Raw genomic sequence first — 22,515 nt, 5'->3', positions numbered from 1 at the left:
GAATCTTCTTGTTATTATTGATTTAAAAATAATTTTTATTTTCTTAGCACATAAATATGTACAGAGTGTATGATATACAATGAGTACATATTAACATCTTTTACAACAAACTCTGTATACTTGTATACATATATATACATGTACGTGTATATATATATATATATATATTAAAAAAAAAACACTTAGCTTTTTTCCGATATGCAAATTTTGAATTCAACAATCAAATACAAATTATTTTAAAGCAAACCATAGTTGGATTGTACATGTGTAACTAACTTTTAATCTAAGAATTGTACAAATCACAAAATTACTTTGTGGAATAAGAGAACAGTTTCTTTATCTATATATTCACCATAATATAATTCACTTCGTTATAACAAGGTAACTATAGAGGAATAAATATTCATTCTTGTATAAACGCATATATATATATTACAGAATAATAGAAACGGTATTAAAAATTTACTTCTATAAACGTCTCTTCCTGAGGGTTGTAGGAATAATAAATTTGTTTTTCGTTTTTTTTTTGTGTGTGTAAATTAACATTTTTGAACGCCCTTCAACGGGTAATCCGGCGACATGTACACTACGGGAAACGTAGTAAAAGGATCAGATTTTCCCAGCGGTTCGTAACCGTTGACAAGATTTTCGCGCAATTCCCATCGACGTCTTTCTCTTTCCGTTTTTTGTCGCCTGATTGCTCGGCCCAGCATACAAGCGAACATAATTCCCGTTAACTAGAGAAAAATATCAGTTTTAATAAACACAAAAGCATGCAAAAAAAAACATACTTGTATAACAATATATGTAACGTCAAAATTGAATCTTGTACCTGAATAAGAGCGATTGCTACGGCTCCAGTACCGATGTACAACGCACTACGATGAATGATAATGGACAAGCGGCTGATACAACCTTCTTGATACTTGATCTGACAACGATCCACAAAGGAATTCTCATCTATCACCACATAAGCGCAACAAGAATCAGGAACGTCCGTGTTATTGAGCGGTATATCGTCCCAATCCAGATAGTTGTTGTATCCGCAACAACGTAACTGCAAAACAACGAGATCGAATGATGCTTTGAACTCGGAAAAGCTTCTGCGTAATCTCAAATCACACGACAAATTACGACCAAGAAGCGGTAAAGCCTTCTTACATTTTGTCGTATCGAACGGAATCTTTCTGATATCTCGCAATATTTTTCGATAAAACAACGTTAATAGACGTCAATCAACGAGATTGAGCATTACCCTAGATTGCATAAAGTCGATTGCGAACGTTGCTTCCTCGTTCTTTCCGTATTCGTGCATCGTCGTGGAGATCTTGTCGGCTAGAAAATCTTTGATGTTGTCCTGCAAAGCGTACGCGGCAACCGCGGCGGCAAGTTCCAGTATCAGTACAATCGACAGAGAAAACGCGAACTAAAAAAAATAAAACACATATATATAAATAAACGGGACAATGGAAGTAATTCAAAGAAATGCGGAAGATCAGTTTTTTTTGTTTTTTGTGTTTTTAGCACGTTTGTGTCTTCTTACCACCAGAACCATGCAAGTGCTCTCCTTCAGCGCGCCGCAACATCCAAGAAACGCTATCACGAAGACGAGTATCCCGACCACGATCAGAAGCGTGGCTGGTGACACGTAACTCGAGTCCAGAAATTGCGAAAAGTTTTCGAAAACTGCGTATATCGTCGTGCCGATCGATATTATCATCACCCCCGTCAACTGCGATCACAAAATGATAAACTTCGTCAACATTGGTCGTAAAAAAAAAAAAAAAACTTATAACAATATTATAATAATATACGTATCTCTTTCTTACGCATATGAAAATTATTACATGCTACAGCATTTGCGATAATTGATTGACAATTTGCAATTAAATCGTTGTTGCTCTATTTTTGCGCGAGAAAATTCTTTCTTTTGTTTTCGAGCTGTCCGAAATGTGTGTCGGTTATTATTATAACAATATTATAATAATATACGTATCTTTCTTACGCATATGAAAATTATTACATGCTACAGCATTTGCGATAATTGATTGACAATTTGCAATTATATCGTTGTTGCTCTATTTTTGCGCGAGAAAATTCTTTCTTTTGTTTTCGAGCTGTCCGAAATGTGTGTCGGTTATATTTTTGTTTACACGATGAATCAATATATAATTTTTCTTAGTCAAGTTAATTTTCGGAATGACACTTTCGTCGGTGATGTGCGAAGAATAATCACTATGCACACATCACCGATGTCTCTCCTATTTGTTTTTCACAAAGCGAGCTGCGTAATTCTCGCGCGATAAGCTGTTCTCTATCATTTGTGTTCACACGAAGCGAACAGTTTCTATATCTTTAATTAACTTCAAACGAAATAATAAAAACGTTACGTTGTTTTCAATATTTGAATACGTAAAATAAAATAAATAAAAAACGTTTTGAAACCTCGTTGAAATCAGAAATCAGTTTTAAAGTTTAAGATGATAAAAATGTTTTGAGTTACTTTCAATTAAAAATAGCGTGATAAAGGTGATACGCGGTTTTAAGAACATAGAAATTTATCTTTACTGATAAACGGAAACCATTTCTTAGGCGCACGTAGGCGTGTGACATAAGTCGAAAGATATTTTACTTCCAGTACGTACGCTACAACTATTGTAAAACAACGAAAATCTCTTATTTACAAGCACTTCAACAAACACTTCTCATTCGTTTTTCTCTTTAGATGCAAGATATGCACGCAAAAGTGCAACTACATATGTTGTAAGCGTCCGATTATTATCAAATATTCGCGAATTGTTACATTACGTTACGTTATTTTATTCGTATGTTAAACATTTTATTTGTCAAACGGCATGTCTTCGCCTTTTATGTTAATTCGCGTTATCCTTAAATGCTTTATCTGCCATTGATAAGCGACCACCAACGGTTGAGACAAGAAACGTTCGTTCCTTCGTGTGTAAAGTATCGTCAAAAAAATTACAACTGCGTACAAGTTTGCACGTTTGATTAATTTTGCGCATCAATACGTGCAACGTCGTCGATCTCAGTTTGCAGGTGCAAACTGATCATCGGTGATTCCACATGGTCCACATCTCGTTATTTAACAGAGAGAGAGAGAGAGAGAACGAAAAGAATACAAATAAAAGGACACTACTGGCGTTGCGCGCATTTTCTGTTGGTTTTTTTATATATAAAAAAGCTTTGTGTTTCGTTAACACATTTAATCAGATATGTTATCTTTAGAGTTTACCCCAAAATGGCGAACCGATTCGATTGTTGCTTCGCGTTTTTTTGATAGCGCATTATCTTAAATAATTAAACTCTGCTTGTTGTTAACTGTCTGTATTAGTCGTTTTTGCAAAATGTATGTTTATATTGCTCTACGATAACATTGAAATATTCGAGATTGGTTTTCAAATGCCAAATGTGGTATATATGTTACGCGAAAAAGAAAAACGATCAAATTTTTCGCATTTGTCGTTCGCAATTAATTGAAATCAACGCAGTTGTGTAGCAAAAATCTATTTATTGACGTCTCGTATTAGATTGTAAACAACAATTTGCAGATTATTGTTCGTTCTATCTCCGAACGCAAAATATATTTTTGTAGATAATTATTGTACGTAATATCTTGTCTATATATTTCGGCAAAAACTCTCGACGCGGTTTCTTTTGTTCGTGCAAAAAAGCAGAGAGATGGTCAATAATCACTCCTGCCGCTGATCAAACTTCTTTTTTAGAATCTAGGCATTACCCGCTACACGCTCGAGGGATATAATAGCAATCAATAATTATGTGTGTGGTATAGTGTAATATAAGGCTGTGTTCCAAAATTCACTGCCAGCGCTAAATATCTATAGTTTGCGTCACTTATATTATACAATTTTAGCACCGGCAGCAATTCTGGAACACAGCTATAGTACAGGTTTACATGTGAAAGAGCATTCGCATAACGCGCAATTACACCTTCCTCGAACTTGCGTCGCAACGGTATTTTCCAAGGACGACGACGTTGCCATCAATTCTCATCGCGAACTTAATCGATGAAGACTTTACATACCATACGTGTATATAATTTCGGTGAGGTCTTGTATAATAATAACACGTGCCGCGGGCGCGCATCTCAACAATCGCCGTTAAAATATAGAATTTATGGATATATCTTTCGTCATAAGAAAATTATCTTCTTCGTATTGTAACGCGCGTTGATCGACAAATTTTATAAAGTGTCTCTTTTCAGATCAGTATTATCTATTTATCTTTAAAAAAAGATTTATCTCGATGTTTCTACGAAAAAGAAATAACATCTTTTATTATTTTTTAATCAGAAATTCGTCAGACCGAAGATTATCTTGAAGATAAAGGAATCTCTACGCGTGAAGGCGGAATTGTCGCGGGATTGTTCGCGAGAAGCGAATTTCGTGTGTAAAAGAAAAAAGTAAATTGCAATGAGAGACAGAGAGAGAGTATGGAGAATACGCCACGGTGTTGTGGCATAAGCTACCGACCACGAAGAGAGAGTTGACCGCGCATAGCAGATACTTGATGCAGCGAAGGCCGACGTCGAGATGCGTGGCCGCCATCTTGGTGGTCGGGTTGAGCTCCTCTTGAGCGCAGGTGCACTACCGTACAAAGCGGATCACGCGTTACTCTAGCGTGATCGGCACACTGATTGTCAATAGACGACTGACGATGCTGAAAATGTCGGGGGCCGATCACAACCGCCGGCGTTATCGCTTGGCCGATAACGCGAATACGAAAACGCGCGAACGTCAGACGCCGCGAGCAACAACGACGACGACGAGCGGAACAACTGTTCGTTCGTGTCTGACGATCGCGCACGATCGTCCACGGCGCAACGTCTTCGCAAACGAACAAACGATTTCTTTATAGAACCGCTCGTGCATTATAAGTGGAGTGGGAGAGAACGAGGAAGTTGTTGCGATTAGTTGCGAAAAAAACATGACGATGCGATAAACTTGCGGTTGAATTCGCTCGCTCGTGCGCGTATTAACTATATAAGAAGTGTGTCTACATACACTGTACACACACTGACGTGTCATGCGGTTGGGAAAATCACGCTTTTATTATACGTTCTATATAAAAACAGTCAGTTTTTTTTTTTATATTTTTACGTCATTTAATGGTTTTGTTAGGTAAAAATTATTTGCTCAGGTCGAAAAGAAGATTGCTTGTTTTTATATTTTTACAGTGTTCCTCAAAAGTCATTTTTATTATCTTATAAAAATTATTTTCTTTTTTTTGAGTACAATATACTTTTCTCGTCCTTGGTGCCTAATTTCTATTTACACGTTCATTTTGTTTTATGAAAAAAAAAAAAAACAACGTATTATCGCAAGATTATAGAGAAAATTTTTTTGAAGTAAATTAAATTGAATTTTTTATAAAAAAAAAGTTCGTATATGTATGTCTCGCAATAGAATGCCCATAGCTTGACTGGTTCCCAGGATTATTTTGAGCAAAAAATTCTAAATCCAACATGGATTCGGAATATTGTTCGGACCCATTTGTCGCTTTTTCACTCAAAACAATCCCAAGTGGTCAAGTTACAGATATTGCGGAACATAAAAAGTTTCAACTTGTATTCTTTTAATTTGTGTAATTGTTTTCGTGACTATATAATTAATATATATATTTTTTTATGTACACACTGAGAGACGTAATTGTATTAGATTTTAAATACGAAGCGAATATCTCGGAAATGAAATTTTCGTCTTTATGCGAACTAAAGAAAAACGTCTGCTCAACGTTTTTCGTTGCTATGTTTTTATATAAGCAAAACAATGACACAAATATGAATCATATATCTGAACATTTGAATTTTACTTTACACACGAAACACATGCGAATCGTGTGATTCGTTAGATCTAAAATTTGGTCGCACTGATTCGAAAAGTATCACAAAAATACGTTTACATATATATATATATATATGGCATCAAGGTTTGATAAAACTAAGTACATGTAAAAATTCCTGCGCAATGGGAAGTACCACTGTACATCGTACATAGCAAAATAATTTCCTAATCTGATAAATAATGTATTCGCGTAAAATATCAGATCGATATCGAGACTCGCATAGTTCTATATTCAAATGTAAGTTATCCTGCTAAGTTGTTGTCTGGCAAATGTAACGGCGGCTCTTCCGATGTGCTTGGCGCAATACCTTACATGTTCTGATAACAATTTCTGATCGACTTGGCCAAGTAGGACGACAGAAGGATGCCCAATAACTGCAACATACAAGACATCGATTAACTTGGTTTCATATTGATAAAATTACTCAATCAACGACAGCTCGAGAGTCGGATTCGTTTTAAACGTTTCACAAAACAAAATATCGTTCAAAAAACAAATTATATAATATTAATTTGCGACGAATACCTGAATCACACCGAGACCCATGCCGACTCCCGCTAATTTGGCCGCGTGGGTTTTGGCGAAATTTACGAACATGTCTGCGCAACCATCTTTATGGAGATTCGGTGATGATACGGTGCAGCTCACCGTGCCAACAGCTCCTATCACTTCTTCGCAGCACGACATCGGAAGACCGTGCAGTTGCACGGTGCTGTTAATCCAATCGCTTGGGTTGTTCATGCCGCAGCAGTCAAACTGCAAGAGAATGAAATGAAACGCGCAGTGTTCGCGAACGAAAGGGATGTTGCGCGAGATTTGTGATCGCGCGATGCGAGTGAGATTTTTGCGATTAAAAAAGCGTGTCTGATATATTTTTTACGCTCACGCATTGTTGTTCGTATCGTGTGCGCCGAGGTCATTGAGCGTGGTCAAGGAAGCCGGGGACGGCGAAAAAATCGATTTACGCTTACACCCCCATCGTCGTCGTCGCTATATAGCGTGCACGCCAGAGCTATCACATATATACATGTATTATACACGCGAAATGAATTAGAGCTCGTGCACTGAAATTATCCCCCGTCGTTCGTTCACGATATATCGTAGCGACGATCGCGTCGCTCCCACGATAAAGGGAAGACGCGACAGATGCGCGCAAAACGTCAAACAAAAATTGTTAACGCAAAACAAAAAAGAAAAAAAAAACAACGTATTAGGTCTACCGGAAAGTTCTGTCCGTTTTTGGAGTAAAACAAAATACAATTATTTTTCTTACCGTCAATAAACTTTATTCAATAATATAATTGCCATTGTTATATATATTAATGATTTCTTGCCAGCGTGAGGGCAATTTGTATATCCCATTTTTGAAAAATTTAAGAAAAATTTGTATTTTGTTTTATTCCAAAAACGGACAGAACTTTCCGGATAGAACCTATAATATTATCTGTATTTGTATTTTTCTGTTTTTAAACTATCGTTTCGAAATTTATTCCCGGAAGAGGAACTGATAAGCGTTAACCGTCGTATCATGGCGTGCGTTACTTTTCGTTGTATATTGTCCCAGATGACCTTGATCTCCTGGCTATTGTTGTACTGTTTCATTGTGTCTAACATTTTGTCCTCAACGATCGTCTCGACTTTCGATCTCATCACGTATCCCATCGTGCCGCCGATAATCTCCAGAACGAAGATCGCTATCAGAAGCGTGCAGAACTGCGGCAGAAAATCGTCAAGAGAATAAAAATATTAGTTATTGAAAAAATAGTTTAGTAAAAAAATATTACGTTTCTTTTTTTTTTTACAATAAGCAACACCGTGAAGAGAACATCGCGCGATTTCTTGAAAAAAAAATTTGTATCCAATCCCGGCGCGTGTAAAATATTGCGTTGCGATTGTTGGTTTCCGACGTGCGCGTTAATTTTTTAATGTAACACTTGGCGAAGGAAGCACACCCTCGTCCGCGAGGACGAGAGAGTGCAATTTTCCTCGAATAGGGAGGCGAAAAAGGGAGAGAACCACACACATGTCGATTACATGCGCAAAACATATTTATTATATTATACGAGAACGAAGGGGAAACGACGCGACGTAACTTGGATACCGGTCGCGCGCGTTTTTTTTTTTTTTTTTTTTCATTTACACCCCTGCGTCGGTTCGAAAAATTTTACACGCCACTAATCGGAATTTTACGATTTTTTTTCGAGATATATTAGCGGCGCGACACGAGCGCAATCTTACGAGAGTAACGAGTGCAAATGAAATATTATCAAAAAAAATACATTTTTTATCTCTGCGCGTTTCGCTTACCGTTGTGATCATGCAGTAGTTCTCGCGAACGGCTCCGCAGCATCCGAAGAAGGCGATGAAAAATATAATAGAGCCCACGGCTATGAGAAGATTGGATACGGAGAGAAAACTGTTGTCAAGGAAATGTTGATATTCATTGTACATTTCATGGAAAATCGCTCCAACCGATACCAAAATTATTCCTGTAATCTGAGAACACGTAATTCAATTATTAATCAAGAGCGATACTTCGAATTGTCGAAATTCGATTCTGTGAATTTTCGATTGTTCGATACGAAAAATATATTTATAATGTTCCACATAGTTTTACAACCTCGGATTATATTCACACGTCTCTTCCCCTGTAGCTATTTAAAAAAGACATTAACTTCCCGATAACACACCTACGTGTAATAATTACGTAAAAATATTTAAAAAAAAAAAAAAAACACGCAATCTCACAATCGCACAGTCCAGCAGTTAAATAAATTGTCTAGATTAAACAATTAATATTGAAAACTAAAAATTAACATTTAATTGTTAAAAGTAAGAACATTTACAATGCCAAACGTTTTAATGAAAAAAGTCTCATCGTATTTTTATAAGAAGTTTATACGGTGCGAATTTTATTTCAAACTTTGTATCCGCGAGACACATATTGTGTAAATGAAAGGTGTTTCCCCAACAGCTGCGGTGTCCGAGCGGTTAAGGAGATGGACTTGAAATCCATTGGGTTCTACCCGCACAGGTTCGAATCCTGTCCGCAGCGAATTTTTTTTTTCTTCTCGAATCAAATAAAATTACAATCGATTAACATATGAGAACAAACATCTTAATAAAGAAATGTTAAAATAATTTTTTTTTTCAAATTAAATTATAATTTAAATGTGTATATACATGTGTCTCGCGGTATATACCCATGTATTGATTCTAAATTCTCTGTCTAAATTTCGAAATTTCTTCGCTTCAGAAAAATGTGCGTTATATAACAAAAATTAAAGAAAAAATATTAACAATTCTTTTCCCTTCTTATTTTATTTCAATATATTATTATTCGTCTGTTAGTCGCAACGCGGTTTCTCCTCGTTTGCGTTTCGCAAACAGATGTTTTAGGAACAATATCTGTGAGTGTGTAAAACATATTTACCGCGCTAAAAATAATCCGCTTTAGATAATTGGATAATCGTGCGTAGTTCGCGCGCGGAATATGTTAAAGGTTAAACAGAATAATATATATTTTTGTTTTTATTCTCAAAAGACGTTTTACACAACATTTCAACAAATAAACGATTCTGTGTGCTACGCGGAAACTGTGTGATAACCGTTTTCTAAACGTGTGAGATCTAAGATACACTGCAATTAATTTTTATTATCTGTAATCAATGACATACGCAACAACACATCGCGCAACAGCTGCTATCAAACCTCCACAATGACGAGTTTCTCAAAACAAACATTTGCAATTATAGTTGATATAAATCCGCCAATGTCACACGTTGGCAAAATTTTCTACTTACAATTTTGAAAATATATCAGAACAGTTGGGGGGAGGGTCGTTATCTATTTATACTTAGATATATATTTATTAATTCCTTAGTTTTAGTTATATTTATTAATAAACGTTTGTTTATACAAAAATGGCGGATACATAGATTGTCGGATTTCGATTCAGTCGCGCGAACGCAATCATCGCGATCGATGAAGGAGCTCGCGATAGATCGAAGTGCCAGATCGGTTGCCACCTCATCGCTCGCGGAGAACGTAGCGACGTCAACGTGTTATAAAGCCACGAGAGAGTATATAACACGGGCCGCCGCACAACGCGTGTATACTTACCACGAAGAGAAAATTCAAGATGAATATCAGGTACTTGACGGTCCTCGGTGCCAGGCTCAGCCGCATCGTCGCCATACTTGCCCGCTTGAACTTTATTGCGATTGTCGTGTACTTGTTTTATACACGCGCGGTATATCTCACGTCGGAAGTCTTGTCTTTTTGCGCGCGTGCGAGATATGATACACCGTCGAAGTCGGGTCGCGGAACAATACTGCGCGCGACCGGGAACACAAATAAAAATATTGCGACGAAAAAAGACCAATTCGTAAAGAAACGCGCGTTCCGACGAGAGCGACGCCGAAATGCGCATGTGGTACACACAGTATCGCGGGATATACACGTTTTCCTCGCACACAGAGTCACGGTCAATTACGACGACTCGAGTCTGTCTCTGTGTGTTTGCGCGCGCGAGATTGTGTCGCGTGCGTGTGCGCTGTCCGGAACGTATATATAGTGAAAACACACACACACACACACACACATGTACGTGTATATATATATATATATATATATAGTATAACGTTATACGTGATCTTCAACGGAAAGACCGGTCGAAATCTTCGACCGGAATAATACGTTTCAAAATACATCGAGCGTGGCGAAATATCGGCGTAGCGCACGCGCGACCACCTGTCGTCGCGTTGTTAATTGAAATTATGAAACCTAATGAAAGGTGTGCGTACAAGCTTTTTTCGAATTTACATCCTCGTGTGATACGTTGCGCGTATTGTACAGAGAATTGATTCGGCAATCCGAATCAGATTTCACAGAAAAGTGAAATTAAACCGGATTGTGCTTGTTTTTTTTTCAAAAATGAAAAAACGGCGTTTCTGGAGATGCGATCAAACCGATGGATTTCGCCGAAGTTTGAATCTCCGGGTGATTTTGCGACTTGTTTGGCTGATCAATTCGTTTCAAAAATTGATCGAAACTTGTTTCTCAAGATTGAGAGACTAAAGCATCTTTTTTTTAAGTTTTAGCAAATGGGATGGAACAATTGAATTTCAATGAATTCTAACGTTCAAGTTTTCAACGAGCTTAGAAAAGGTGCGATCGCGTACGAACAGCGACAAATCGCGGATTTACTTTTTAATAAACAAGTTCCGGTTTAATAAGCACTCTCTGCAACATATATATGTTCGCGTATACGTAAGAGGTCGGCGGGATTGTCAAGTACAACTCGCGCAGAAATTTTTATACACGCGGCAAGCAATCCGATAGCGTGTTGCACAATACCTGCGGTAATCCCGTTCGCCAGTTCGGTACGTGTCGTTAGTTATAGCCCGCAATTGAGATTACACGAAGACGTAGAATATAGATCAGATCCTGACATACATATATACATATACATACACACACACACACGTACGTACTATGTTACGCTAATATAATATTCAATAAGCATTCAATGTTCAAGGATAACACTTGACACATATATTTCATCGCACGGTCGTTACTTGAGTAAGTACTCGAGTAAGTTATTACTCGAGGCCGCGTGATCACGGTTAATGATGCGACGATCAAATCTTTGCGACACAAATATTTTTGTACGTCCTGGCGAATGAAGCAGGGCGAAATCGGAGGCGGAAAAAGGTAAACTGCATCTCAGAGCGCGCAGTGCGTGTCTTGATCAGGCTCACGTTTTTTTTGTCAAATTTTAAGAAACTCTCCATTTCACATGTTTCTAAAAAAACAAATATTATTACATGTAAAAGAATATATGTATTTCTCTGATATTCTATAATACATATGTGTATATAATTCTTCTATAAGTTTCAGATATATGTATTCACATCGCGTACATAGAAGTCCAATCGATCACCCAAATTACAATCGATATATATATATTTCAATTGTCTTACTTGTGAAGGGTTGACAACTGGTGGCACATTTCCGAGCGCTCTTGGACGCGGCTTGATGTGGCCCTGAAGAGTGGACTCGAATACGCATGCCCCGCGCGCGTACTCATTTTATATTCATATATATTTAGCCACCGTCTGAGGGTTGTGTGTACAAGACCTGACGTGGCTAACATTATGGAGAACTTTTTTTTTTTTTTTTTTTTGGTGTCGCTTATTTATGCGTTCGAGCACGTGGTCAACGCTTTCGTCGTGTAAATAAGGCAAACCATTCTTGCAAAAGCAAAATCCGATCAAAGAGATCTTCCGATTTAATTGTGTAAAAATTTGTGTTGCACGGTTGAACGGGGTGCTGAAAAATTAAATAAACACAATGGATAATTTTACACGTGTATAAAAAATTCTTCTAACGGCACGGAGCAAAGTTTTTTTCATGTATTTAACATAATGGCGCGGAGCAAAGTTTTTTTTCATGTATTTAACATAAATGTTTATATTTAAAAAGTCGATAATTGATATATATTTAGGAAAAATGTCAAGACTAATATTTTTCTCGATAGCAAATCACAATACAAAAAAAAAAAAAAAGCTTTGATGGAAGCGATGTTAAATAATTATATTGCGTGCGCGCGTGCGAATAATAACAAGTACGTGTAATATTGTTACACGAGTGCTGATTTTCTTTTAGACAAGAATTATCAGTTGTTTGTTTCTTTGAAACAGAAGTTCCATTTGTTCTAGAATAGACATATTCTAATGAGAAGTAAAAAAAAAAAATACTACTTTCAAATATTCCACGCGCATACAAAGTATATGTTCCAGAACAAATGAAACTTTTTTTTTTTCCAAAGAGAAACGAACTATCGAGTGGTTCTTGTCTAAAAGAAAATTAGAGACAGCTATTAGTTGACACAGAAAAACGTCCGCAGGCGCGTATAGACGTTTAACTTCGCCGAGAGCGCCGTGATTGGGTTTCCGTTTCGTCAAAACCGTTTCTTTGTTTTCACGATGCACCGCGCACGCGGGAGTTATATAGACCTGAAAAACATGCGCGTGTGACGTGTGTAATAATAGATGTCGACGAGAGAGAGAAGTATTGAAGCGTGTCAGCATCGGTAATTCACGGCGTAGGCGTTACAGATTCTCTCCGTTCGTTGCACCGGCCTCTGTTTTCCGCCTGTGTTTCATTTCTCACCAAGTCAAGAGAGTCCGTCGTCAGTATCGAGATTGATACTCCTCTCCCCCGCGTAATTTATGACATGAAAAAAACAAGGAGAAAAATATTTCGATTTATGAGGCGCGATATTTTTCGCAATGACGTGTTTTACATTAAAACCGGCATTGAAAAATTGCATTTTTATTCGCGTGGGAATACGCAAAAGGTCAATTTTGTATTTTCAATCAATTAACGAAATTGCATTTTATTCGTTATCATTTTTTTCAATGTCTTAATAAATTATTTATAATATTTTAATATTGTTGTATTTTTTAGATTTACCATCACGACGAAGGGGATTTTCTCTCTCTTTCTCTGTCCGCTGTTGTATTAACATATCGGTATACCTGTGCAGACTTTAAAACATGACAAAGTGGCGGTAGAACCGTGGGAATTGTCGGATCTCAAATTATCGATGATGATGATGATGATGATGATGATGATGACAATATACGATTTTTCAGTTGTACAAATCTTGTCGTTTGTGACGATATTCGAGAATCAAAGATAAAGATGGATGCGTAATGTGGATACGTGGTTTGTTGTGTGGCGGCTGAGGTACGCCATGACACCACCACCACCACCACCACCCAGTGCAACACACGGTTGCAAACGTTGCGTTGCTTCGACGGAAGGTGCAGCGCGACCACGCACAGACACGTAACAACGCGGATGGTGATTTGAAATAAAAAGTTGGAGACAATGTGTAAAAGAACAAATAATCTCCGTATAAATCTGAAAAATGAGAAAATTATTCGGATGAGAAAACAATACCCGTACGATGAATAAAATAATTATGTTAACAATAATAAAAAAATACCTGTGTAGGTTGGGAGAATGGGAGACGTTGAGGTATGGAGATGGATGGATGGATATTAGGCATATCATCTTCTTGGCCGGGAAGGCTGATGTGAATAAATAAATAATAATAAAAAATATCTAAACTATAATATTCTCTATTTTTCTAACAGTCTGATATTTTCTCCAATAACAAAGTTCTTTCTCTAGAGATACATATATATATATATACATCATTAGAAAGCGAATAAAACCCATATTTTGCTCACCTTTCGTATCCAAGATGAAAAGACGTGGAACCACGTCTCTCATGTTCTCACATTCCGACGTGTGCTACTCGTCTTGGTAATAATTAATTAAGAAACAAATACTTGTACAATGTATTTATATTATCCGTTAGGTTAATTAAAATTATTGTCACGTTCGGTCACGGCGACGATGCGAGTCGATCCTGATACCGGTGTCGTCGATGCGCGCGCATCCGTCTCCCAGCGTATACCGCGCGCAACACAACAAACTCACACCCGTGCGCGCACACTTAACGACGGACAGTCGACGCGCGAGCTTTCCCGGGAACAGAAGTTGCCGACAGTGGTATAATCGAAAAGAGAAGAGAAGTCGAGAAAGGGGTTGACGTGACAAAAAAAAAAAAACGAAGGATAAGAGTCAGTTTCCACACGTTACGATTATAAAAGGCGCGACATCTACTTATCCACAGACTTGCCGGAGGAGACGCGCTACGTAAGGTCTAAGTGATTTTTTTTGAAGCTTGCCGCACACACAGTGTAGAGTTACGAAAATGGTGTCCGGCGGCATGGCTTGCGTGAAATACGTGCTGTTCTTCTTCAATTTGATATTCGCGGTGAGTAACGACGTATTTAATCGGGGACGAATCCTCCCGCTCCTTTGTGTGTGTGTTTGTTTGTTTGGAATCCCGAATGGAAAGGACGAAACGACAAACGAACGCGCCGTCGTCCCGTTTCCCCGTTATTCGAAGCCGCCGCCTATTCTCGGCGTGGCCCCGCGTCGGTCGGATGCTTTGTTGTATATCGGTCAAGCCTCAGGAAAGCGGCATCTGGAAGTCGCCTCTGGGTTCTCTCTCTGACGTGTGTTGATTTGTTCCGAAGTCAAAAATTTGACACCGCGCTTGACCTGCCATTCGGTTCGGCACCGAGACCGATGAATCATTGACATCTTGTGTATTCCGTATAGCTATCGCCTATTTACGATAAGACGCAATACTTAAAAAACATTTGCCAGCGTATACAAGTAAATACACGAGATATAATGTAAAAAGAGTACGTGGAATTTTTATTGATTACAATATTTATATATATATATTTATATATATATATATATTTATTTAATAAATATATATATATATATATATATATATATCAAATATATTTTATATATATATATATATATATAAAATAAACGGTAGTTCCAGTATTTTAAATAGACTACAAACAATTACATCTATGACGTGTTGTGTCAATATTTTTATCGCGTCACGTTTTACGCAATCTCCTCTCCGATCGTTTGTTCGCTTTCTCTCGCGAATGTCTTTTATACGGCTTTCGTATACAGGTTGTGTTCGATCTAACGTCGATAATCCGCGTTTCTAGCGTCAATAATAATCTGATCGATATACATAACAGCGTATATGAACGCGACCGAAAGTCGCATACACCGTGTTTCGTGAATAAATGATACGAGAGATGGATATGATATTATTTCGAAGAAAACTTTGTGCGATGTGTGCCTATGTTCCACAGAACTTCGGCTGCAAGTGTTACAGACGATCGATACTTTCAACGCGTTTAATGTAATCTAGGGTTTGCCCACACACACACACACACACACACACGAGTTGTGCACCGAATGAAAATCCATTTACGTTTGGAGTCGCGTTAACGATAAAAAAAAACTGCCGATTATCTGACGACAGTCGCAACAACGATTTTTGTTTTCTTATTTGTCAAAAATGTGTTTTGCCGAAAAAAGAAACAACGCGATGACGAGATCGGGCGATTAAAGGCGCTCGATCGCGAGGAAAATTATCTGGATAATACTTGTCTACGTTTATTCGAACGTAGTTACGTCGACGAAATAATCTAAAAATCATCCAAGATACATAGAAACTACTGCTGAAAACTATTGAAAGTGAAGTGGGTACTCCAGATAGAGAGACAGACTCCGCCGTGAGACTAAAACACACCGCGGCGCCATAGGAAACCGAAAGAATGTAACGATAAGACGCGAGAGAAAACCTCTCACAAAAAACAGGCCTCGTAAAAAAGACCACAGCCGGGGCATATCTTGTCTTACTCATCCCTTATTGCACGTTTAATGATCCATCCAGCGTGAAATGCCAAGCGACGACCGGGTTTATACATAGGGGCGTCCCAGATAGAGCACGAGCCGGCGAAGCCGACGTGTACAAGTCGCAGCAGCTTCTCTTGTTGCGAAATTTGATATCTGTTTTGTTTCACGCGAAGAGAAATAATATAACGTGTGTACGTATCGAGTTAGATACTCTGTTATTTGTCTCTCTCTCTGGGTTTATCTGAATGTTTGCGCGCACAGACTCTCGCTCTTGAAACGATCGGGTATCTCTTCGTTTTATTGACGAACAAAAAATATTTCGTCATTTAAATAAATCTACGGACGAATAATCGTCTGTTTTTTTTTTAATTTCACAAAGAAATTGCGCTTGTAATCGATTGCAACAACTTTATTACGTTCTGCTCTACATTTTGTTTTTCTGGAACACCCCAGTTGTGTTGTAGGTTTGTCCCCGTTGCTTGAAAAAGTTTTCAATAAATTCATGATTAAAGTTCCGACCTGGCGCGCAAAGTCACCTGTTAGCAAACGACCGAGAGTCTTTAAACCAGGCCTTATCTGGGGTTTTGCTCGAAGGCAAAGCCACCGCGCGGCGAATCGACCGGCGGAGTCGGTCGGGTTCGCAGCCCCGAAGACAACCGCGCGCACACACACACACACACACACATGAATGTTAAAGCGCGTGTAAAACGTAGGCGAGCCCAACACACGTTAGTTGAGACACGTAGACCCCCAACTATCAGGAGACGCGAGGGAAGAGAAGTCTGTACTATCTGTCTACTTGGGCGCGATTATCGCCTATCTCTCTACCTACCTCTACAAAGCGGTGTCGCAGTTGCGCGTACACCAACTTTTTTTTTTTCCCCCGGCCCCGGTATAAATGTCGACGGTCGTTCGCGCTGTGTATGTCTTTATTTAGCTCGATCCATCAAACAAGAGCCCCGTGCCGCAAGCGCGCGATTCGCGGCTTTGATAAAGCCTTGTTGTGCGAACGTATCCGCGACTGATTACACACGAGAGAGAGAGAGAGTCGCACACATTCTTCCGGAAACAATGACTGTTTTCTGGAGAAAAATATATTTCAACAAATTTATATATATATACAACGAACGACATTTTTTTTATATTGTGACATTACGATAAATTGAATTATTTTATTACCTGTGTTATTTACATCTCATTTTTTTTCATGTATAATATATGACAGTTGCGCACTTGCAACTTAGACAAAAATTAATTCAAGAGAGTAGACTGCGAATTTTTTTATTTATATAACGCGATATATATATTCGCAATTAACTTTGTTGCAATGTACGTATAGATTTTTGCGTTGGTTTCTCTCTAATAGAATTATGACAGCATAATTGCACAGTTGCTGTCGTTAACGTGCTTACTCTCGAGTGATTCTTACACAATTGCTCTCCGTTGAAAAATCTATTCCACGCAACAGTCCTACTTCCTTGTTGGTAAACAAAAAAAAAAAAATCATCAAATCTCTGACCTATAATTTATCGTTTTTTTTTTTTTTTTTTTTTACTTGAAAGCTGTATCAAGTTTTTTCTCATAAATACATTATTTACAAGCTTGATAATATTGGCTGATAAACCATTAAAACCGTTTGTGGTTTTCTGAGAAAAGATACGGATAATACTTGTACAACCGTCGTATTACATAAAATTAGCCGTAAAAGATCCGCGTTTGGATAATGACACTAATTAAGGCTTTCACTTTACAAGTACGGCGCTTTTGTGAAAGCAAGCGCCTGTTGTAATACGTTGTAAGAGAACGCATTGAGCGCGCGTTAATAGCGAGTTAATACGAGCAAACGTATACGAGAGGATTTTTAAAGATGGAATTATTGTCTAATTAAAAGAAACACACGCGCGGGGTTGAATTTAGAAACAAAAGAAATGGAACATTTTTTAATATGTGTTTCAGATAACCGGTATCGTATTTATTTCGGTGGGAGCGGTAATTCTAGTTGCTTACAGCGGATACAACAACTTCGTGGACAGTTGGTTCTTCGCAGCACCGGTTTTAATGATAATAGTTGGCGTTATAGTCTTCCTCGTGTCATTCTTTGGATGTTGCGGCGCCGTAAAGGAAAATCACTGCATGATAATTACGGTATGTGTGTTTGAGAATACTATATATATATTGTATGTTTATATTTACACCTGTTTTTTGTTTCTCTTTAAAAGCGACAGAAGTTTTAAATATTTTTGCACATTTCTTACACAATATGTGATTTATAACATATTTTGTATGTACATATAAGTTTTTTTTTTTTTTTTAAGGGGAAAGTGCACTTAATTGTACAGAAAGAGAGAAACTTTTATTGCACGCGCGAGATTTTAAATCAAGATAAAAAGTTACCTCACGCTCGTGTAATAATAATTTTGAGTGTTTGTTTTGTTGTAGTTTTCAGTTCTGTTGATGCTGATGTTCGCTCTGGAATTAGGCGCTGGAATCACAGGTTACATGATGAGAGGAGAAGTTGGCAACATGTTGGAAAACCGTTTGAATGATACCTTACGAGAATACAATACCAAAGAAGATGTTCGCCGTTCATGGGATATCATGCAGCACGATGTAAGTTATTACAATCTGTGTGATTTTGGCGATCAATTCGATTTACTTAAATTAAGGTTTTATATTACAAAATTTTAATAAAAAGCACTAGATGTAGATGTAAAAAAAAAAAACGACTCTCTCGCGTCTGATTTTGAAGATAAACCGAATTTTTTTTATTTCAATGAAAAACGATACGATTTCAGCTACAATGTTGCGGTATGAACGGTCCTGCGGATTGGCCTAAGATTGGTTTCCCGAACAACAACGTTCCCGATACTTGCTGTAACGAGATACCCGCACAGAGCAAGTGCGATTTGAATTCGATTCATATTCACGATGAAGGTTGCATTGGGAAATTGAAGTCTGCAATAGAAAATAACGCTCTGATCTTGGGAGGAGTAGGCATAGGCATAGCTCTCATACAAGTAAGTTCTAAATTAAACTATTACATTGTAGCGTCATGTGTTGAAAAAATACATATGATTCAGACGGCAGTAGCGTTTTATTTGAAAAAAAAAAAAAAAGGAAGACTGAGTTTTAATTTATCAATTATTAATGTTGTGCGTGTACGTCGCTCTCTAATGATTAATATCAAAGAACTCCGGGTGACATCAATAAATGTATCACGTACGAGTACCACTCAAAAATATATTTCAATTCTGGTAGCAAAATAAAAAAATGTTTATTTGTTAGTACACGAAAACAAAGATTTATCGAGACTTTCGCATATGTTAACCATTAGAGAGCGAAGATAATACATACGCGTATGTGTGATAATGATAAACAAAATATGAGTTTATTAAAACATGAAAAATGTCTTTTTCAGTTCATTGGAGTAATTTTCGCGTGCTGTCTGGCTCGCTCAATTCGCCGCGAATATGAGACTGTGTAAGCTGATAGACACAAATATTCATTACAACAAGCCTAAAATGCACTTATATAAAACCTGGTCTATTACACACAAGCTGTCACTAGTTTATTTTTTTTCCTTGTTTTTGTTACCATTTAACTCTTAAGTCCATGCACAATTATACATAAAATATTTTCTTTCTTTTATCGCTTGTACTCTCTTTATAACACTCATCGCAAAGACGCAATTGGTTCGTATAAATTAGTTTTTCATTGAAAAAATGAGCGTGATGTGTAGGCAAACACAATTTAAAGATTTCCAAAACTCTTACCGCTATTTTGGTATTTGGGCCTTGTCTTAACTAAAGGGCATAAAACGTAAACACACGTAACGTGTATTTTGTATGTTTTTACAAACAAGAGCTCGAACGATTTTACATACAAATGATAACGACTTATATCTTGTTATTCTCGAAGAGTATATGTACTCTACTACAATATCATTTTTTTTATATAACTATACTTCTAATCCATTCAATATATTATTGTGATATTGATATTGTTATAGTTGAGCCACGATAACTTTGTAATATCGGTAAAGTTTTATACAAAACTATTAAAGAATTGATGAAAGTGCTAAAAAATAATTATCAAACAGCTTCTATTTTTTGCTCAATATCTGCTTCACCAATATAATCGTACAGCTTGTAAGTGTACTTTTTATTTCTGATGTATTTTGCTTAATATATATATTTCGCATGATGCACTGTATATCGATATTGTTGTCGAGGCTCTGCTATAATACCAAGCAGTATCATTTTCAGGTTTTAAGAGTATCCATTTCTTAAGACTTTATTTCACTTCAGATTGTGATATTGTATATGTCCTTGCGAATGCACATATTTGATATTTATATATTTGATATTTTTCTTTTTAACTTTCATGAGCGCATGGAAGTTACACTTAAATATAATGCACGATACAACTAAATGAAACGTATATATATTTGTTGCTATATATTGTTGTCAGACGTGGCTTCAAGTATAAGCAAACTGTGGAATCCATCTAAAGATATTCGTGCTCAAATCAGATCTCGCATCTCCGAGATCTGAACCTATGATTTAAAATAAAGTACTAAGACAGATGGATACTTTTTCAGCATTAACCTAATGGTGTATGATAAGGGCATTTCTTTTTTTTTGTTGCATGTTATGTACACCACGTTAAAAATAAATTTATTTATGTGTATACACACTTCAATCAGTTAAAATACAAATGTCAATCAGTAAAACTATGAAATGTAACGAAATACTGTGATTGAAGTAACATGTGTCACTGTGCAATTTGTTTTCAGTATGTTTTCTAATTTGTACCTAATTATATATAATATTCTTCATGTTAATGAAAAGCTTCCTTGTTTAACAACTCAAAGATTAAAAGACATAAAAAAATAATGTTAGCCTCAATTTGCAATTGCACATTAATTACACACATTTGCTGCGTTTTATACACAAAAGAAATATTATATTATATTTGTGAACATTAAAATACTTTGTTGTTTACCGCAATATAAAGTTTACATAGTGTTACAGTCATAAAAATGTCTTATGAAAGAGATATATATATATATATATACAATAAGGTATATAGAAATAGATGAAAGTAATAGCTGTTCATGTTGTATAAATTATAGCAAAGCGCATATATTATATAACAAAATTATTTTAAGAAAGTCACTTTATCTCTGTGTTACAAAAACCACCAAAATAGAGTTTCTTCAGTTTGATATCATAGATAATAAAATGTGTCATTTTCAAGTCAGTGTATTGAAAACTACTTGTTACGTCAAAAGTCTTAAATTTTTTAAAATAGTATTGCATATATAAAAATTGTAAAGTTATTTTTGTTTTGTTTTTGTTTTTTTCTTATTTATATTGTACAACTGCTTTAATATATGCCGTAAAATTTGATGTTTCTTCAAAGCATTTTCATGTTAGTGATGTAATGTTTTTACTTACAGCGAAACCACAGCACACTGATCTGCCATCAGTTAGGAGGCATTTCATAATATATTGTTCATCATACACATTGGTTGATAAATACTTGTAGATTCATTACTACCGTAATCTCATCCTTATTATGCTTACAAATATATATCCAAAGAGGAATGATGTCACAAGCATTTATTGTGTACAGTGTGATAATTTTTAAGTTAGACATCTCGATGTGTGTAATACATGTTTGGTAATAACAATGCAATATTATGTACACTTTTGAATAGAAAAATGCAAAAAAAGTGGCATTTCTATTTTTCGTGTAGAAGCATTTCTTCGTAAAAGACGAGAAAGAAACGTCGTCGTGTTTGTATTATTAAATGTAACACCAAATTACTGCCAATATCTGCCAAAATACATATCACACATCATAAAAAGCAAGAAAAAAGACTAGTCAAAAATATGTACGCGAATCCGTTTACCAGCCAGAGATTTTACTAATAGAATTGATTTTGGTATACGTAATAAGGTGCTTGTTAAATATGTTATGTGCCATGTATGTTTGACACGTTTATTTTTTTTTTCATATGAAATACGTTTACATATGAAATTCGGTAATCTTTCGTGCGTTACACGTATTCAATCCGTAATCATTGTAGGCTAATAGTATACAAAGCGTAGCCATCATTCCTCTTAGTTTTTGCCAGAGAGATTTACAAAAAAAAAAAAAGAAGAAACAAACAAAAACCATTTCTGCTAATCTTCCTCAGAGTGCAGAATCAACAAAATGTGTAGTAATTACTTACGGATACAAACTTACGTTCTGGTATGAATTTGACATACTATCAAAAAAAAAAAAAAAAACATATTTGCG

At 36.6% G+C, this 22,515-nt stretch overlaps 4 protein-coding genes and 1 non-coding gene across 7 annotated transcripts; 2 read left to right on the top strand and 3 right to left on the bottom strand.

Annotated features, from left to right (window-relative positions):
• Positions 1 to 187: 187 nt before the first annotated feature.
• LOC109857939 (CD63 antigen-like) lies at positions 188 to 4,872 on the bottom strand. The gene is made up of 5 exons (XM_020434735.1): positions 4,512 to 4,872; positions 1,544 to 1,732; positions 1,256 to 1,426; positions 833 to 1,057; positions 188 to 737 (listed from the first exon to the last, which is right to left on the bottom strand). Exons 1-5 carry the CDS (start codon positions 4,584 to 4,586, stop codon positions 540 to 542), a joined length of 858 nt encoding a protein of 285 aa, XP_020290324.1. The 5' UTR covers positions 4,587 to 4,872; the 3' UTR covers positions 188 to 539.
• Positions 4,873 to 5,217: 345 nt separating this feature from the next.
• LOC109857941 (CD63 antigen-like) lies at positions 5,218 to 10,433 on the bottom strand. Its single transcript, XM_020434738.1, has 5 exons — positions 10,006 to 10,433; positions 8,191 to 8,379; positions 7,426 to 7,596; positions 6,409 to 6,639; positions 5,218 to 6,257 (listed from the first exon to the last, which is right to left on the bottom strand). The coding sequence occupies exons 1-5, from the start codon at positions 10,078 to 10,080 to the stop codon at positions 6,192 to 6,194; spliced, it is 732 nt and encodes a 243-aa protein (XP_020290327.1). The 5' UTR covers positions 10,081 to 10,433; the 3' UTR covers positions 5,218 to 6,191.
• On the top strand, positions 8,857 to 8,938 carry Trnas-uga. The gene has a single exon. It is a non-coding gene; the product is annotated as a tRNA-Ser (tRNA).
• Positions 10,434 to 12,065: 1,632 nt separating the features above from the next.
• On the bottom strand, positions 12,066 to 14,372 carry LOC109857943. Of its 3 annotated transcripts, none has more exons than XR_002250557.1 (3): positions 14,148 to 14,369; positions 13,428 to 13,985; positions 12,066 to 12,216 (listed from the first exon to the last, which is right to left on the bottom strand). XR_002250557.1 is itself a non-coding variant. In XM_020434740.1 (3 exons), the coding sequence occupies exons 1-3, from the start codon at positions 14,188 to 14,190 to the stop codon at positions 13,485 to 13,487; spliced, it is 459 nt and encodes a 152-aa protein (XP_020290329.1). In that variant the 5' UTR covers positions 14,191 to 14,372; the 3' UTR covers positions 13,328 to 13,484. The 3 variants fall into 3 exon arrangements, 1 of the variants encoding a protein (XP_020290329.1); XM_020434740.1 differs by lacking the exon at positions 12,066 to 12,216 and having other exon boundaries at positions 13,328 to 13,815; positions 13,901 to 13,985; positions 14,148 to 14,372; XR_002250558.1 differs by lacking the exon at positions 12,066 to 12,216 and having other exon boundaries at positions 13,328 to 13,815; positions 14,148 to 14,343.
• Positions 14,373 to 14,424: 52 nt separating this feature from the next.
• LOC109857942 (CD63 antigen-like) lies at positions 14,425 to 22,515 on the top strand. Its single transcript, XM_020434739.1, has 6 exons — positions 14,425 to 14,740; positions 18,163 to 18,351; positions 18,646 to 18,816; positions 19,002 to 19,223; positions 19,625 to 19,686; positions 21,668 to 22,515. The coding sequence occupies exons 1-6, from the start codon at positions 14,678 to 14,680 to the stop codon at positions 21,684 to 21,686; spliced, it is 726 nt and encodes a 241-aa protein (XP_020290328.1). The 5' UTR covers positions 14,425 to 14,677; the 3' UTR covers positions 21,687 to 22,515.

The sequence above is a fragment of the Pseudomyrmex gracilis genome, unplaced genomic scaffold (assembly GCF_002006095.1).
Source record: "Pseudomyrmex gracilis isolate BER0280 unplaced genomic scaffold, ASM200609v1 scaffold_178, whole genome shotgun sequence".
Taxonomy (NCBI): domain Eukaryota; kingdom Metazoa; phylum Arthropoda; class Insecta; order Hymenoptera; family Formicidae; genus Pseudomyrmex; species Pseudomyrmex gracilis.
This window is presented reverse-complemented; position numbering and strand designations above follow the sequence as displayed.

Coding starts and splice junctions, on each gene's coding strand:
- LOC109857939 (XM_020434735.1), bottom strand. CDS start 4,586: ATGGCGGCCACGCATCTCGACGTCGGCCTTCGCTGCATCAAGTATCTG. Junction 1,733..4,511: donor CGGTCAACTCTCTCTTCGTG/GTCGGTAGCTTA, acceptor TTGTGATCGCAG/TTGACGGGGGTGATGATAAT. Junction 1,427..1,543: donor GCACTTGCATGGTTCTGGTG/GTAAGAAGACAC, acceptor TATTTTTTTTAG/TTCGCGTTTTCTCTGTCGAT.
- LOC109857941 (XM_020434738.1), bottom strand. CDS start 10,080: ATGGCGACGATGCGGCTGAGCCTGGCACCGAGGACCGTCAAGTACCTG. Junction 7,597..8,190: donor ACTACTGCATGATCACAACG/GTAAGCGAAACG, acceptor TTTCTGCCGCAG/TTCTGCACGCTTCTGATAGC. Junction 6,258..6,408: donor TGGGTCTCGGTGTGATTCAG/GTATTCGTCGCA, acceptor TGTATGTTGCAG/TTATTGGGCATCCTTCTGTC.
- LOC109857943 (XM_020434740.1), bottom strand. CDS start 14,190: ATGAGAGACGTGGTTCCACGTCTTTTCATCTTGGATACGAAAG. Junction 13,986..14,147: donor TTTCATCTTGGATACGAAAG/GTGAGCAAAATA, acceptor TATTCACATCAG/CCTTCCCGGCCAAGAAGATG. Junction 13,816..13,900: donor CATTCTCCCAACCTACACAG/GTATTTTTTTAT, acceptor CTCATTTTTCAG/ATTTATACGGAGATTATTTG.
- LOC109857942 (XM_020434739.1), top strand. CDS start 14,678: ATGGTGTCCGGCGGCATGGCTTGCGTGAAATACGTGCTGTTCTTCTTC. Junction 14,741..18,162: donor TCTTCAATTTGATATTCGCG/GTGAGTAACGAC, acceptor TATGTGTTTCAG/ATAACCGGTATCGTATTTAT. Junction 19,224..19,624: donor TAGGCATAGCTCTCATACAA/GTAAGTTCTAAA, acceptor TGTCTTTTTCAG/TTCATTGGAGTAATTTTCGC.